The 17,520-nt window shown below is 35.1% G+C and overlaps 1 protein-coding gene across 1 annotated transcript; it reads right to left on the bottom strand.

The window, feature by feature from the left end:
- Positions 1-230: 230 nt before the first annotated feature.
- LOC119979814 lies at positions 231-15,232 on the bottom strand. Its single transcript, XM_038822444.1, has 12 exons — positions 15,079-15,232; positions 14,016-14,167; positions 13,697-13,941; positions 13,277-13,405; positions 12,239-13,183; positions 12,029-12,157; positions 3,076-3,239; positions 2,577-2,728; positions 2,094-2,338; positions 1,676-1,804; positions 640-1,584; positions 231-558 (listed from the first exon to the last, which is right to left on the bottom strand). Exons 1-12 carry the CDS (start codon positions 15,175-15,177, stop codon positions 428-430), a joined length of 3,465 nt encoding a protein of 1,154 aa, XP_038678372.1. The 5' UTR covers positions 15,178-15,232; the 3' UTR covers positions 231-427.
- Between the last annotated feature and the right edge of the window lie 2,288 nt (positions 15,233-17,520).

Here is a 17,520-nt window from a genome sequence, read left to right as displayed (position 1 = left end):
TATACATTCGCTAGCTTGAGCTACTTGGTTTTAGATATATACGATTTTGTTTATAAGTTTTTGTCTCATGAAGCTCGATCTTGGCTAGCATATGCAGAATCCCCTGAATATTACCACCCCTTTGGTTTCTTGCCTTTTGTCCCTTGCTTGATAGTGGAGTATTTTCCATTCTCTGGTACACTTGAATTCACATATATAGCGAAAAGAATAAATATGTTGTAGAGGAATCATAAAATTTAAAACACTTGACTTTATTGCAGGCGCTAATAGTACAGCTGCGAACAATACAATTGACTCTTAACTTCCAATCCTTTGAACCCAGACAATGAAATCACTCAATCCATCCTTAAAACAATTATAGAATTAAAGAACACCACACCACACCACACCACACCACAATTTCCCTTCAAGGAACCCTAAAGTTAGTTTAACATGGTGGCATATCAGATGGTGGTGGAAACATTTTTTGATCAGAGCCTTCGCCATCTTTCACAATGAATGCCATATCCATGCCCCATGACAAGTGACGCTCTAGATGGCAGTGCATGAACCACACTCCTGCAATAGAGTTGCATACACATCAATCAAACACACAATATATATCATATGTAAAGAATTATATTAATTAATTCTACATACCAGGATTATCTGCCTTGAATCTTATGGCAACCCAGGTATTCTTAGGGACTGCGATTGTGTTTTGCAGTGGAGGATCGACAAGATTAAACCCTAAAGGGTCTGTTTCGTTGTCAAAATTCCCAAATCCTGAACCAACAACATAAAAGCTATAACCATGTAAGTGCATTGGGTGATCACCACCACTAACCAAGTTTGTCCCTTGAAAAACAAGCTCCACTTCTGAATTATACTCCAACACTTTCAGTTCTGTTGTATTCCATGGTATTTCATATGCCTCCGGAATGTCGTCCCCTGTAAAATTGAATATTGTAGGTGGATAACTAGGAAAGTTATCACCATATACACCACTAATATTGTTGTAATAAGCTTCTAATATGTTCGTCTCAGGGAAAACAAAGCTAATGTTGTTAACACTAGCAGCAAGTCTCCCACCTCGAGGCCCCGCGCATGAGTTATCTTCGCAAGGAACTCTGTTCATAGAGAGCGTGAAAAACATTCGTTTAGTAATGTTTAATGGGACCGAAATCGGATGATTATTATCTGCTAAACTCGTTAAGTTTTTCGTGAAATTGACCAGTGCGTTGGTGTCGTTATAGCTAGGAAGATAAGGTAAGGAAGTGTTTGAAGATGGTGTGTAGTTTCCGTTGTATTGAATGATTGCAGTAGTGTTTACGGAATCCAAATCTTCACTACCAACACTGGAGAAAACTTTTGCAGCCATGTAATAGTGGTCTAAAGCTTGGTTGGCTTCTAATAAAACATTAATGGTTTGTCCAGGTGAAATCGCAATCACATCGACTTTGTACGGCTTTGTGTAGGCACCATCGATGCCAACGACGGTGAGCTGATGGTCTCGGATAGCGAAGAAAAGAATTTCTTGAAGGGCGGCATTGATTAGGCGCAGAAGGTAGATCTTGCCATAGTCCACCATTAGCTTAAACGCATCTGCAATTGAAATTGAGCATATATATATGAGTTATTGAATATTTAAATCCGATCACAAGACAATCATATGATAATTAATAGTGATATTAACCTGAAGATGAGCAGGGTTGAAGATCACCAGGTTGACCATTAATGGTATAAGAATCAGAAGCATTAGGGTCTCCTCCTGATTGTTGAAATTCTTTATAAACCTCCATTATGTCATTCTTCCACCATTCTCCTGCATTAATAACAAAAAAAAAGTGACTAACAAAGTGATTTATAAAACGTTTATTATTAGGTTTCTCAATATTCTTTTTTTTTGGGTAACCAAAAACGATATCATATAAGTTTACTCTTTGGCCATTCAATAAGTGCCTAAACTCGAGCAATCAAGCCCGCTTGCACATAAATTTTCCCATGACGATAGGGTAATTCGTCCAAAGTCCAACACTTGATCACAAGGATATTGCTCCCAAGAGTTTCTTAAGATTGACCATTCCTATTAGTTTGAACGTTTAGTAACATACCTAAAATGATGGGAACATCTTCGTCAGGCGTCGGGAAGGGATAATTAGTTCCATTCTTGGGTGAAATTACGATGGCACCATAAAGAGTAGCACGAGACCAATCGCTGTGAGAATGCCACCAAAGAGTTCCTTCTTCGTCAGAAAATATGATCTTTTGGCTGAAGTTGCTACCCGGTTGAATTGGACATTGTGTGATATATTCAGGACCATCTGTCCATGGAAACCTAAGCATTTTCACTCCATGCCTGCCAAGAAAATTATCAGTTTATTCATGTACATGTCATATATATATATAGAGGAATTCTTCTATAAGTACTCAAAGTAAGAACTTAAAATAAGTATATCTTTTTGACCATTGATTTAAACATGTATGATCCAAAACAATAGGTCTTACTAGTCATTTCACTCAAATCAATTATCAAAAAGCTGTACTTATTTTAAGTCCTTACTTTGAGTACTTATATGAGAATATATATATATTACCAATGGATGGTGATGTTGTAGGTGGCCTGGTTATAGACATCAACAATGATGGTATCTCCTGTGTTGACATGAAGAGTTGGACCAGGGAACGTTCCATTTACAGTCAAGATGGTGCTGTTGGTACACAGCCTTGTGTATGGAGCTTCTTTTACCTGCATTTAATTTGAAGCCATAAATAAATAAATAAGTACATATATATATATATATATATATATATATTAGAAACATGTTCAGTTTTGAGTTATCATAGCTCCATAAGTTAATTTCCATGAATACATGCATTTTACCAAAGAAACTATACTATGCATTATTGTTATTTTGTCCTTCTCCATATTTGTCAATGTGTGGGGTATGTACACACAAATAATTATAACTAAATAATGTAACCCTTGGTACCCCAATCATCACTGGAAATTTTCGCAGAAAGGAAACCACATATATATATATATATATGTGTGTGTGTGTGTGGGTGTGTATATTTATATATATTAAAACATACCACAAAAGTATAGCGAGCCAAGCCATGGCAATGAAGGAAATGACCCAACAAGCAAAGCCCTAAAACTTGGAGGAATAAAACTTGAATGTTTGGAAACATCTCTCTTTGCCAATAACACAAGTAATGAAACCTTCTCTTTGGGTTCTTTGGCTCTTTGGCCGTGTCTAGATATAGATAGCAAGTCGTAGGTATAGGGGTAGCTAGCAAGGAATTGTATATGGTCATTATAAGTTTGGGTAGGCCCTAAAGTTGAATGATTCTTTTGATTAAAAACAATTTCCTCACAAAAAGCAGAATCAATGTAATTGGAAGCAAGAAAAGACACTTGCATACAAAATTCAAAAAGAAAAAAAAAGAAAAAAAAAAGAAGAAGGAGCCTTTTTTCAATTCTTTTGAAAGCCTTGCACGCTTACCAATGATATATACATAAGTGGGGTTTGGCTGATTCCATTTTTACCTTCACCAAATTATGATGGGTTAAATATATTTTTCATCACTGAAAGATAAGAGTCGATTCACTTTTAAAATTCAAAGATTTTTTTTTACAAAATCATCATTTTTAACGTCCAAAAAGACGCATTTTCAATTACTGGGTGATGACTTTGTAGCAAAAATTTTTTGGATGCTAATAGTGAACGATCACTATCTTTCGGTGATGAAAAGTATAATTAACCTAAGTATAATTTTAATTATAATTGTTGAATATTCATAGCGGCCCTTATTGTCGTTTTATTTCACGTTATTTTTTCAAATTAGTTGGGATCCCGCAAAATGTATGGGAAGTGCCAACAAGAATTCAAATTTTAAGTTTTAACTTGTATTATATGTCGAAATTAATTTTTTCAATATATGTGTGTGTTATAGCAGTAGAATTATAATCAAGTTAGTATTTTTGTCACATGGCTCGAGTGGGTGGGCCACAAGTCTCTGCAGTGCAATTTTGGTGGTGTCGGGCGAGCTACCGAGTGGTGAAGTGGTTAAGTTTCTTTTCCCATATCGCCTAGAGGAAGATATGAAGTGCATTATATAATGGGCCAAACATTTTAACTAGTAACAAGCGCTATTCCTTGGCCCAAAGTGGACAAAATATTATTAGTGTAGAGGGGCGAACTATTATAGAGAGTATCGGAGGTGAGGCCCCAAGGTTTGTGGGTGTCTTGGCTGCACGGAGGCATGAGCTCTTAAGGGGGGAGTCTGTAACACCCGACTCGAGTGGGCAGGGCCATAAACCTCTACAGTGCAAGCTTGGTCATATTGGGCGAGCTATTGAGTGGTGAAGGGTTAAGTCTTTCGTCGCACATCGCCTAAAAAAAAGATGTGAAGTACATTATATGATCGACCAAACTTTCTAACTAGTAAAGAAAAAAATATTTGACCATTAAATTTTAAAAACTGTAAGGAATGTGTAGCTAGATTTTACCATTTACTCAATATTCACAGCCACATTTAATATTGTTTTAAAATCTAATGCACCTTGGCAAATGAGTCATTGGTTGAGTGGCAATGACTTTGTATGTCCCTGACTGAGGTCATGGGTTTTAGTCTCACCTCCTCCGCATATTTACAAGGAGGTATGTGGGCTTCGTCTGCCCCTACGTGGGCTTGATAATCTACCCCTACGTGGGCTTGATAATCGGCCCCTACGTGGGCTTGATAATCGGCCCTTGCGTGGGCATGATTTGTGCCTCTTGCGTGGGGTCTATTGACACCTGTACTTTCATAGGCTTAATCTGGTGGTGTGTCGTATATTGTGTTTGTACTTGTACTAAAAAAAAAATCTAATGCACCTTGGCGTCCTTCTATAATCTATATAAGGTGTTTGTGGCATGTGTTGAATTATTTTTTAAATTAATATAAGTTAATTTCAAAGAAAAAGCAATTCTTAAAAATGTTTTATTAATTGATAACAAACAAGATGGGAAGTAATTTAAATGTTTAAATATTGTTTCAATTTGAGATTCTTGCACGCATAAAATTGAAACGTGCTAAGTGTTTGGTACTCTTCATAATTATTGGTCTTAAAATATATAATATTTTTTGTGCTTCCAAATTACCAGTCAAAATCTCGATCATGGATCACATGTTCTACCCTGTGCATGCATGCAAATATTATTCTACATATAAAAAAACAAAAATACGATTATTATTATTTAATGCTCTGTTTGTTTCAAGAAAAATCACGCTTTTAAATGTATTCATAAGTTTTCAATATTTATTTGAAAGAGTTTTCGTGTACAAATCCCCATAAAACATATATGTGTTGAAAAATAATTAAAAATTTTCAAATAATTAAAATTTTTCTAAAAATGTTGATTTTTTCTTGAAACAAACGGAGTGTTAAAAGAAATATACCCACACAACATGCATGATGTAGCATGTCGAAGTTTTATTTTTTGTTAAATGGTCTGTATTTAAAGATTTTTGTTTTTTTAATTGAAGGACAAATTGTCATTTCCCAGTATCCAAAATAACAAGAAAAGAAAAGAAAAGAAAAGAAGAGAGAAATGGACCCCATTAGGATTCGAATCACAAAAGCAAAAGGTGTTCCGTGTGGAAATAGGAAAAAAGAAGTAGCTTCATTAGCCAATAGCCCCACCGTGCGATGGTCAGATTCATATAATTTGTGATATGCTTAGAGAGAGAAGTGAAGAGATAAAGAAAGTGTGTGAGATGGGACCTTTTGAGTTTTGACAGTTTGGGCCAAATTGCTCTATTATTTGTGACAACTCACAAGATCTTCTTTTAAGATTCCTTATTAATTGTGTATGTATCAAGTTTAGGAGGGCAAACTAGCCAGAAGAGCATGGTGGAATTTGAGGATGTTCGTGTTTGGTTCGTTAAGTTTTTTAACGAGTTTGAGCTCGAGCCGAGTTTTTAACGAGCTTCAAAATTGTGTTTGAGGTCGGCTCGTTTAATTATCTAAATATTCGAGTCCGATCGAGTAAGCGAGTTTCAGTTTTGTTCACGAACAACTTCACAAATTTTGTTTGATAACATAAACAAACGTGTTCAAGAACTGATTTGCTTGTTAGGTAACAAGCTAGTTCATGAGTTATATAACAATTGTTGGGTTACATCAAGATTGAATGGTTGGAAAGAGAGATTTTTATTTTTACATCTATATTAGACAATTAATATTGTGAATAATATCGGCTCAATTCGACGTAACAAATAATGCGAAAATAAAAAAAATAATGACAAGACACAAGTTTAACGAGGTTCAACAAATTACCTATGTCCTCAGGCAAAGTTAAAGAAAGTTCCACTAATATGAACCAATGTTACAAATAATCTCAATGAGAAAAGTTCTCTATGCCATAACTACCCAAAATCTCACTTGGAACAACAAAGAACTCTCTCACACTCTTCCCAGCCAAAGCAGATAAACAAAGCCCCGAAGTTATCAAAGGGTTGCCGCAAAGGAGAAAAAATGTCTAAGGACCCGTTTGGTAAGGATTTTTTCCAAGCATTTATACTACTTGTTAGTTAGTATAAATGCTAGTACCCATCCAAACAAGGTTTTTTGTGCACTTAATTCGAGACCATTTTTGTAGCATTTTAAAGCCCGTTCAAAATGATCCATCTAGGGAGAAATTTACTAACATTTTCACATTTATCCCCATATTGTCCTCACCAAATTAATGAAATTCCAAAAATACCTTCCAAGTTATCCCCACCGCCATCTGGTTAAGCAACCAATCACCATCGTCAGTCCTACTCTCACCGCCATCTAGATGAGCGACCAGTCACCACTGTCAGTCCTACTCCCACCGCCATTTGGATGAGTTACCAATCACCACCGCCTACTCCCATTGCTGCATCATCCTTACTTCCTACACTTCCTCCCCGACACCAAATGACAAATGGCACCAAATTGCAACGGAATATGGGTTGTTTTTTGCTGACTAACTGGTGAAATGAGACAAGCAAGTCGAAGAGGACACTGAGAAGATTGTCCACAAGGCCCGGTGAAATGGGGTAATTTAGTCGAATCGGTGGTCAAATGGATTTCCTGTTTGCTCTTTTTTGTTTGGCTTTATCTTCTTTCTTTCTTTGTTTTTTTTTGTCTCTTATGCAAATTAAAATGTTTATGATAATTATTATAAATGGAATAAATTTATTTTTAAAAATAATCTTTATTTTGCTTTATTTTATAAATTTATTTGTATTTTTTTAACATTTATTTGTGCATGTTACAACTAAAATACATAATACCGCTATACGTAATTTGTCACAGAATATTACCCAGCATAAATATTACCAGTAAAAGTTGAATCAAACATTACCAAGCATTCATACAACATATCTGCTACTAAAATTGTTTAACATTTGTACTGTCATAATTTCTACTAGTATATATGTTACTTTCAAAAACCCTTACCAAACTGGGTCTAACTTTTGTCTTCCTCTCTTTCGGGTTTGTAATATATAGCCTATTTATATTATAAAAAAAACCTAAATAAAATTCAGTGGGCCCATCCTTCCTCGAGGAAGGGTCCGATAATCTGGTTTGAACGCAACTTCATTTTTCATCAATTTTTCGACAATTAACATTAATCTTTAAACATATTTCTTCAATAAACATGAGAAATCTCTTTTGGTGGTGGATGAGAAAATCGGCTCCTACTTGAAAGATTTATTTTCCTATTAAAAGTTGCCATTGACAAGGTTATCCTTCAAAAGAGTCAGGGGCGAAGCTACGTGTAAAGTAAGGGGGCAATTGTTTTTTGAAAAATAACCTTATATTATCAATCTTTTCTATTTTGCCCCCTTAATTTTTTTAAAAAATCATATATATTATCCATTTTTCAATCTTTTCCCTTTAAAAAATATTTTTTCCAAATTGGTCCCATCAAGATTCCTTTTATTCTAAATCCATTAAACTTGCTCTTAAACCCACTTTGACCTCTCTGCAAAATCCACCAAAACCAAAAACACAAACCCACTTAACTTTGCTCAATTACTCTCTATCTTTATCTGTCTCACGACTCTCAATAAATGCTACAGGTAGTGAGCACGATAAGAGGGCCTGGTCTGTTGACTTTTCTCAAGTACATCCCACAAAGCTAGCCAGTGGAAGTGGTGATTGTTCTATTAAACTGTGGAGCATTACTGAGGCATGTCCTCTGATATGCCCCCCTTAAATGTGACACACATAATTTGGTTGTTCATTTGAACCTAGCTACATCTTCGGATCAGCAGTCAGTTGGGTTGGGTTGACATTATGATAATTTTAAATAATAAGTTTTAGCCTCATTGCCCTCGATAGGATTTTATTCTCTACTTGGTTAAATTTTAGCTTGCGGATTTGCCATATTCTCTCTAGACTTTATATAGTCAATCGATATAATTCCATTTGAGAGAATTTTTTGTATGGTACTATGTCTTCGACAAATATATGGAAACTTACCATTATAATTTGTAGACGGGAAAGTTTCTCCATAAGTTATAAGATAATCTAGAATTTATAAACATAATTAGAGATTTTTCACCGGATATAAGCTGTTAGCTCTGAAATTTGAACAACAAAAGAATCAGCAAAGTACACACATATATCGATGATGAATACTCCATTATAGAGAACTAAAAACTCATACAAAATGGGGATCGAGACGAGGTACACCTCTAGCCTTAAGGCGATGTATTTATTGCCTGCCTTCAGGGTGCTTGCAGCATGTGCAATATCACCACCCAAATCTACTCAATTACCACCTTTGATAGCAGAAACAAAGATGAAACACGAATTTGGAAAATCAATAATCTCTCTCGAGGGAAATAATAGTAGACGTACCAGTAATAAGTCAGTGCCGTTCTCGGTTAAAAAAAACTGTATTTTTCTAGACGTATAGCCTCCTAAATCTATTCAATTACCACCTCTGAAAGCGCACAAATGGAGATGAAACAAGAATTTGGAAAATCACTCTCTCTGGAAGAAAATAATAGTAGACGTAGCAGGAAAAGGTCATCTCGACATGTCGTTTTCGGTTAAAAAAGAACTATGCTCGTCTATATGTGATTGTGAAAAGCAATATAATACAGCGATACCACAACAGATGTTGGCCATTGAAAATTTAGAAGTCCTTTTCTAGACATATTAGCTAGTTGACATGCATGAACTTCCTTTGTGGAATTCTATCCTCGTAGAATCTTAAAAAGTGATGACAAGTAATAATTATGTTCATTAAGTTTGGTCGTTCTACATTTGTCTTGGGGGTGGGACATAGATTATTTGTGTAATGTGTTGAAATGATTTTGATTGGGAAACTTTTGTACATAAATGACTGTTTCAAAGTAGGAACTTTGAAGCATCAAATGTAGGAGCAGTTGAAAACAAAGAAATAATGAGGTATTTTAAAATGTATTTTAAAATCTCTTGTCTTCCTTTAATTAATTCAAGGAAGTATCTTGCACGCATCATATCCCAAGAGCTTTTCAAGTGAGAAAGGGACTGTAGTAGTGACTGGTGAGAGGACGCTAGATGTAGTACCAGTGGGTACCGTTTGATCATATGATAAAATATGATCAAATGATTCTTCATTTTTCAGTTTAAAAATAGGGTACCCTCTCAAGTATCATTTGCCTTATTACCTTCTAAAAAAAAAACCTTGCTTAATTTCACTGATCAACTATGTCAACTTTCTATGAACCCGATGAGTTAATATATAGAACTTGTGGTCATTGAAAGATTGTTCGTGTTTCAATTTAATTTGATCACTGACAGCCAAATTGTGCATATTTAATCTCCGAAAATAGAATTTGTGCTAATTTGATCACCTAAGTAGAATTTGTCAATTTTGATTGGTCAACCTATTGATATGGTTGGTGGACAATATGATTGTAACTACCCAAAAGCATCAATAAAATGGTTGTTGTTAGCTATGTTCCCATAATTTCAAGTTCGAATCCTGTAAACCTGCAAGGTGGAGCACATCACAACCTCCAAGAGCGCCCACATGCTCCTTGAAGAAGAAGTAGAATCAGAGGGATTCCAGGAGAATGTTGTAGTTATGAAAACCACTAACCTAATTACATCAACAAGCAACAAGAATGTGGTTTTACCAAAATCACCATCCGTCATGAAGTAAATGCCCAAAAAACAAGAGAAGAGATAGTACATGGCATTATAAAAGAAGAATCTACAAGGCACCTCGTGTCCCACGTCAATTACAGATCCAACGTCTTCAAATTCAGTCTTTTATTGTTTACTTGGGCATGACTCAAACCAACTAGTTTTTAGATTTGTCTTTTCCTTTCCAAAATCCTCTGCAGCTATGTCTTTAATTTAGCTTATAAAGCACGCCTACATCTCAGGATGTATCCATGTTCAATAAAATTTCTGATACATTCCAACAATGTTTTGTTTTTCATTTCACTCCATTAGAAGTCTTTTTATTCCGATGATAGCCTTTTGTTTCTTACTTTTTTCCAGATTGACATTTTACACATTTTAAGTCATTTTCCAGGAAGGCAAACCTCAAGCCAACAGTTTGGTGTTCTCTAACTGTACTTAGTCCATTTGACGAAGAGGTCAAACTTGATGCAAACCCCTATCAAAATCCTTTGAATTGATAGCAAGTTCTGACGCACCTGCATTTTGAACATGTATAACCTCAATACTCTTGATTCAGATGTCGGAATTGTGACATCTTTTGTCTAGTGCAAAAGATGATGAACACAATTAGAAAAGTTTTAAATAAGTTAAATTAAAAGAATATTATTGTCAAAATAATAACTTTATTAAATATAAATTATTAAAACTGTGGGGGGCATGTTAATTCTTTTAAAAAAATAAAAGACTTTAATGATGTAGTGGGCCCACGTGAATTTTTAACAAAAAATAATAAAAGACTTTAATGATTAGTGGGGCCACGTGAATTTTTTTTAAAAAAAAACATAAAGCGGCAATGGCTTGGAGAAGCTCCTCCCATTTCGGAGGCTTGAGTTGATCTTTTTAGACCTGTGTTTGTTAGTTAACTCAGTTCTACACTGTGTAGGAATTCATCACATTCACATAGCATGCTGCTAGCCTTTGATTAAGTTAATTAGGTGCAAAGGATATCATGTATGGTACTACGGGGCCCAGTTTAATGGTTTCTGATTTGGGTTCAGTCACAACCCGGCCCTTGATTGAAGGTATAGAGACTACAAAAGAGCAATTCAGCAAGGCATTAATGATGTCTTAATTGCTATAGCATGATTACAGCCGTAGTAAGTGGATTCAAGGATTGACTTGCTTTGCCTAATTCATGGCCACACTTTTGACAAGAAAGTTATTTTACAATTCCTCATTTTGTGGCACAATCACGGGGCTACGTTAAACAATGGTTATTTCCTTATTTTCCTATTTAATTTAGTATTGGCAGTAGAGATTGGAATGTTATTTGATGATAAAAAAAAAAGGTTGTTTGCTTAAGGAGTGATTCCTGCCTTTCTTTGAGAGTGATTCTCATCTCTTAGTATCATTGTTCTTGCAAGTCAATTCTGCCTTTCTTTAATTTAACTTGCATCATAATTTCTTTTATTGATTGTGTATTGTCGTCATAGCCAAATTGTGCTTTATAAATTCTGACAGTTAAGGCAATTAAGCCAAAGGGTGCTTCAATTTTAAAGTCAACGTGATCTTGGCAAGCATTTATATGCAGAATCCCCTGAACATTACCACTTCCTTTGGCTTCTTTCCTTTTTCCCTTGCCTGATAGTTGAGTACTTGCCTGGTTCTCTTGAATTCACATATATAGCTAAAGGAATAAATATGTTGTAGAGGAATCATAAAATTTAAGACACTTGACTTTATTGCAGGGGCTAAGCGTACAACTGCGAACAATACAATTGACTCTTAACTTCCAACCCTTTGAACCCAGACAATGAAATCACTCAATCCATTCTTAAAACAATTCCAGAATTAAAGAACACCACACCACAATTTCCCTTGACGGAACCCTAAAGTTAGCTTAACATGGTGGCATATAAGATGGTGGTGGAAGCATTTTTTGATGAGCGCCTTTGCCATCTTTCACAATGAATGCCATATCCATGCCCCATGACATGTGACGCTCTAGATGGCAGTGCATGAGCCACACTCCTGCAATAGAGTTGCATACACATCAATCAAACACACAATACATAACATATGTAAAGAATTATATGAATTAATTCTACATACCAGGATTATTTGCCTTGAATCTTATGGCAGCCCAGGTATTCTTAGGGACTGCGATTGTGTTTTGCAGTGGAGGATCAACCAGATTAAACCCTAAAGGGTCTGTTTCGTTGTCAAAATTCCCAAATCCCGATCCAACCACGTAAAAGCTATAACCATGTAAGTGCATTGGGTGATCACCACCACCGACCAAGTTTGTCCCTTGAAAAACTAGCTCCACTTCTGAATTATACTCCAAAACTTTCACTTCAGTTGTATTCCATGGTATTTGATATGCCTCCGGAATGTCGTCCCCCGTATAATTGAATATCGTAGGTGGATAACTAGGAAAGTTATCACCATATACACCACTAATGTTGTTGTAATAAGCTTCTAATATGTTCGTCTCAGGGAAAACAAAGCTAATGTTGTTAACACTAGCAGCAAGTCTCCCTCCTTGAGGCCCCGCGCATGAGACATTTTCGCAAGGAACTCTGTTCATAGAGAGCGTGAAAAGCATTCGTTTAGTTATGTTTAATGGGACCGAAATCGGATGATTATTATCTGCTAGACTCGTAAGGTTTTTTGTGAAATTGACCAGTGCGTTGGTGTCGTTATAGCTAGGAAGATAAGGTAAGGAAGTGTTTGAAGATGGTGTGTAGTTTCCGTTGTATTGAATGATTGCAGTAGTGTTTACGGAATCCAAATCTTCACTACCAACACTTGAGAAAACTTTTGCAGCCATGTAATAGTGGTCTAATGCTTGGTTGGCTTCTAATAAAACATTAATGGTTTGTCCAGGTGAAATCGCGATCACATCGACTTTGTATGGCTTTGTGTAGGCACCATCGATCCCAACGACGGTGAGCTGATGGTCTCGGATAGCGAAGAAAAGAATTTCTTGAAGGGCGGCATTGATTAGGCGCAGAAGGTAGGTCTTGCCATAGTCCACCATTAGCTTAAATGCATCTGCAATTGAAATTGAGTATATAGATATATATGAGTTGTCGAATTTAAATCCGATCACAAGAGAAACATATGATAATTAGTAGTGATATTAACCTGAAGCTGAGCAGGGTTGAAGAGCACCAGGTTGACCATTAATGGTATAAGAATCAGAAGCATTAGGGTCTCCTCCTGATTGTAGAAATTCTTCATAAACCTCCATTATGTCACTCTTCCACCATTCTCCTGCATTAATAACAAAGAAAAAAGTGACTAACAAAGAGTGATTTATAAAAAGTTTTTTATTAGGTATCTCAATATTCTTTTTTTTGGTAGTGGAGAATGATACCATATAAATTTATCCTTTGGGCGTCCGATATATGCCTAAACTCAGACAATTAGACCCGTTTACACAGGAAATTTTTCCTTGACGATAGGATAATTTGTCCAAAGCCTAACGCTTGAGTATAAGGATATTGCTCCCAGGGGTTTCTTAAGAGTGACCATTCCTATCAGTTTGATTGTTTAGTAACATACCTAAAATGATGGGAACATCTTCGTCAGGTGTCGGGAAGGGATAATTAGTTCCATTTATGGGTGAAATTACGATGGCACCATAAAGAGTAGCACGAGACCAATCGCTATGAGCATGCCACCAAAGAGTTCCTTCTTCGTCGGAAAATATGATCTTTTGGCTGAAGTTACTACCTGGTTGAATTGGACATTGTGTGATATATTCAGGACCATCTGTCCATGGATACCTAGGCATTTTCACTCCATGCCTGCCAATAAAATTGTCAATTTATTTATGTTCATGTCATATATATATATATGTATATATTATGGGCATATATACCAGTGGATGGTGATGTTGTAGTTGGCCTGGTTATAGACATCAACGATGATAGTATCTCCTGTGTTGACATGTAGAGTTGGACCAGGGAACTGTCCATTTACAGTCAAGATGGTGCTGTTGGTACAAAGCCTTGTGTATGGAGCTTCTTTTACCTGCATTTAATTTGAAGCCATAAATAAATAAGTATATATATTATTACAAACATGTTCAGTTTTGAGTTCTCATAGCTCCACAAGTTAATTGCTACATACATTTTACCAAAGAAAATATACAATGCATTATTGTTATTTTGTCCTTCTCCATATTTGTCAATGTGTGGGGTATGTACACACAAATAATAATAACTAAATAATGTAACCCTTGGTACCCCAATCATCACTTGAAATTTTCGCAGAAAAGAAACCACAAATTTAATACATCCATCTTTGTTTCTACAATATATATATATAGACCTGCTCCTATACGCCGGCTCGTAATTGTGATGATTTACGGGCTGCAAATCTCAGCCGTTGGATCACTCCAACGGTTGAGATTAAAACAACCCACTTAAAATCCATACCCATCCAGTCCTCCCCTTTTCCCCTTCTTCCTTGTGCAAAAACCAGACACAGTTTGACGACGGGAAAGCTTCTAACTCTTCTTTCATCCCGAATGGAGATTGTCCATTATATTCTCTGCTAATAGGCTTCTTTGATTGAAGCATCAGATTTGTTGTCACAGGTGCCCTTGCGGTTTGGTCTCTTCATCATAACCTTCGATTTTTTGAATCCACACATGGAAGTGGAAAGGAATAAGCTTTGCCTTGTCGTTATGCACGAGGAAGGAGGGAAAAGGGAAGGATCCGATGGGTACTTCTAATTTTTGATTGTTCTAATCTCAGCCGTTGGAGTGATCCAACGACCCAAATTTGGAGCTCGTAAATCATCACAGTTACGGGCCTGCGTATAGGAGCAGGTCTATAATATATATATATATATATATATAAATATAAATATATACATATATATATATTTAGATAAGCATGTATTTATATGTATGTATATTTATATATATTAAAACATACCACAAAAGTATAGCGAGCCAAGCCATGGCAATGAAGGAAGCGACCCAACAACCAAAGCCCTAAAATTTGGAGGAATAAAACTTGAATCTTTGAAAACATGTTTCTTTGCCAATAATACCAGTAAGAAAACCTTTCACTCTTTGGTTTCTTTGGCTATGTTTATATATAGCAAATGCTAGCTAGCTAGCTAGCTAGCAATGAATTATGGTCATTATAAGTTTGGGTAGGCCCTATAGCTTTTAATGCGTGAGTTACATGATTCCTTTGATTAAAAACAATATCGTCACGAAAGGTAGAATCAATGTAATTGGATGCATGAAAAGATACTCGCACGAAAATTCAAAAAGAAGAAAAAGACAAAGCAAGAAGAAGAAGCATTTTTTTCAATTCTTTTGAAAGTCGTGCACGCATACCAAGGATCCTCATTAGGTAAGTATTACAAAGCATTTTGACCGCCATTTCTATTATTTCTAGATTAAATGTGTTGTGCAAGCCGAACAATCATTTTCAAGCAATAATTCCGACGTAATTTTGGGATCATTTTATGCTCCCTTGAGAATGCTCCTATTTTATATAATTTTGATAATATTTTGATTCGTTTTCCCATTTTGTCATCAGTAATCGCCTAAAAAGTCATCTCCTCTCTCTTTCTCTTCTTCTCTATTCACACCTCTCTCTCTTCCTCTTCCCCGTCGACCCAAAGTCTTAGGAAAAACAATAGCTATACGAAAGTAACAAATATTACGGGTCTGGGTCTTCTTCACAGTTACAAACCCAAAAAGAGCGAAATGACAAACCAAAATTAGGAACAGTTTACTGCGTTGCATATCGTTGTCTCATCTACCAAACACAAGATGCAATGTAGCTAAAAAATTGAGCAACCGAAGGAACAAAAAACTGACCTCTTTCCAGTGCAAATAATACGCAGACAATTTATTGATGTTTTAATTTTTGTTTGTAAATATTCATTCATTAAAAGGTATGTAAATATGTAGGATTTATTTTTTTCATTTGTTATTTATATTTATTTTTATTTTAAACAATGTTTGTTATTTAGTTTACTATTTATTTGCATGTTACAATTAAAATGCATATAATATCCTTACAAGTAATTTACAACAGATTATTACACAACATATATATTACCAGTAAAAATTAAACCAAACACTATCAACCATTCAGACAGCATATATGCTATTAAAATTGTTCAGCATTTCTGTTATCATTTTTACTACTTTGGAAATTATTTTTCAATGTTTTTCAATTTTTTTTATACTTAAGTGGGGTTTGGGTGGAGTTGAATGCAAAAGATGAGTGTGTATATATATATATATCACCTCAACTGAAGATGACTGTTTACATTTGTACCTTTACCAAATGATGAGTATTCAATATTCATAGCCGCCCTTACTTTTGTACGCATTATTTATTCAATATTCATAGCCGCCCTTATTGTTGTTTTATTTCACGTTTTTTTTTTAAAACTAGTGGAATCCCACAAAAATGGGTAGGAAGTGTAAACAAGAATACAAATTTTTAAATTTAACCGTATTATTTATATGTCAAATTTAACTTCTTTTTCATGAATATTTGTGTTTGTTATAAACGAATAATATAATTGGTTGTATGAAGATATGAATTTACAACATGGTATCAGAGTTTAGGTCTAGTTCTGATTCCAATTTTAGTTTCCTTTCCTTATGCAAGCCAAACACGGCCTTCCTGTTACTCAAACTGGTTGTAGAGTTTGTTATTGGGTCTTGTTGGGGAAAAATGAAATTTCGGAATGTCAATTGATTTTACTAAAATTCATCTTGAGGTGACCAGTTGCTTTAGGACATAATTATCCTTATCTGCGTGGTTTGTTTGAATGATAATAGTAATTGTCGGCAGAGCGATTATAAAAGTTTCTTTGTCCCCATAGATTAAACTTCGGGAGAGGGTGCTTAGTGTTTGTTTTTTTTTTTTTTTTTTGGAAATAAGAGAGTAAGAATGTCCTTTTAATAATGTATAGAAAGAACCCTATCGGTAAGACCGGGAAGTTTTCAAATATATTTTTCAATTTAATTATTTGTTATATATTGTTAACTTATGATGTGAAATATAAATTAGGTCAGGGGTGAAGCCATAACATAATATGACGAGGTTGTAGGGGCGAATAATTATGATGGATAAAATCTAAGCAGAGGTCAAGGGGTAAGGTTCACAAAATTTTTTCTTGATTATCTATTATTTATACTTTTGAAAATACAAAAAAATAACATTAAAAATCAAAATTTTATGAAATAGGATAATTAATAATTTTCACACGTTCTTGTTTCAACCATGAGCAAGATTTTTAAAACAAGAGTTCTAAATTGAAAATTTAGGGAGGTCTTTTTCTGTTATTTACTGTATATATGAGTATATTCAAAATCACTCTCCCTTAAAGAAGCTCAACGC

This window comes from Tripterygium wilfordii, chromosome 15 (assembly GCF_013401445.1).
Source record: "Tripterygium wilfordii isolate XIE 37 chromosome 15, ASM1340144v1, whole genome shotgun sequence".
NCBI lineage: Eukaryota > Viridiplantae > Streptophyta > Magnoliopsida > Celastrales > Celastraceae > Tripterygium > Tripterygium wilfordii.
The sequence above is the reverse complement of the archived record's forward strand: the minus strand, read 5'-3'. Positions and strand labels throughout refer to the sequence as shown.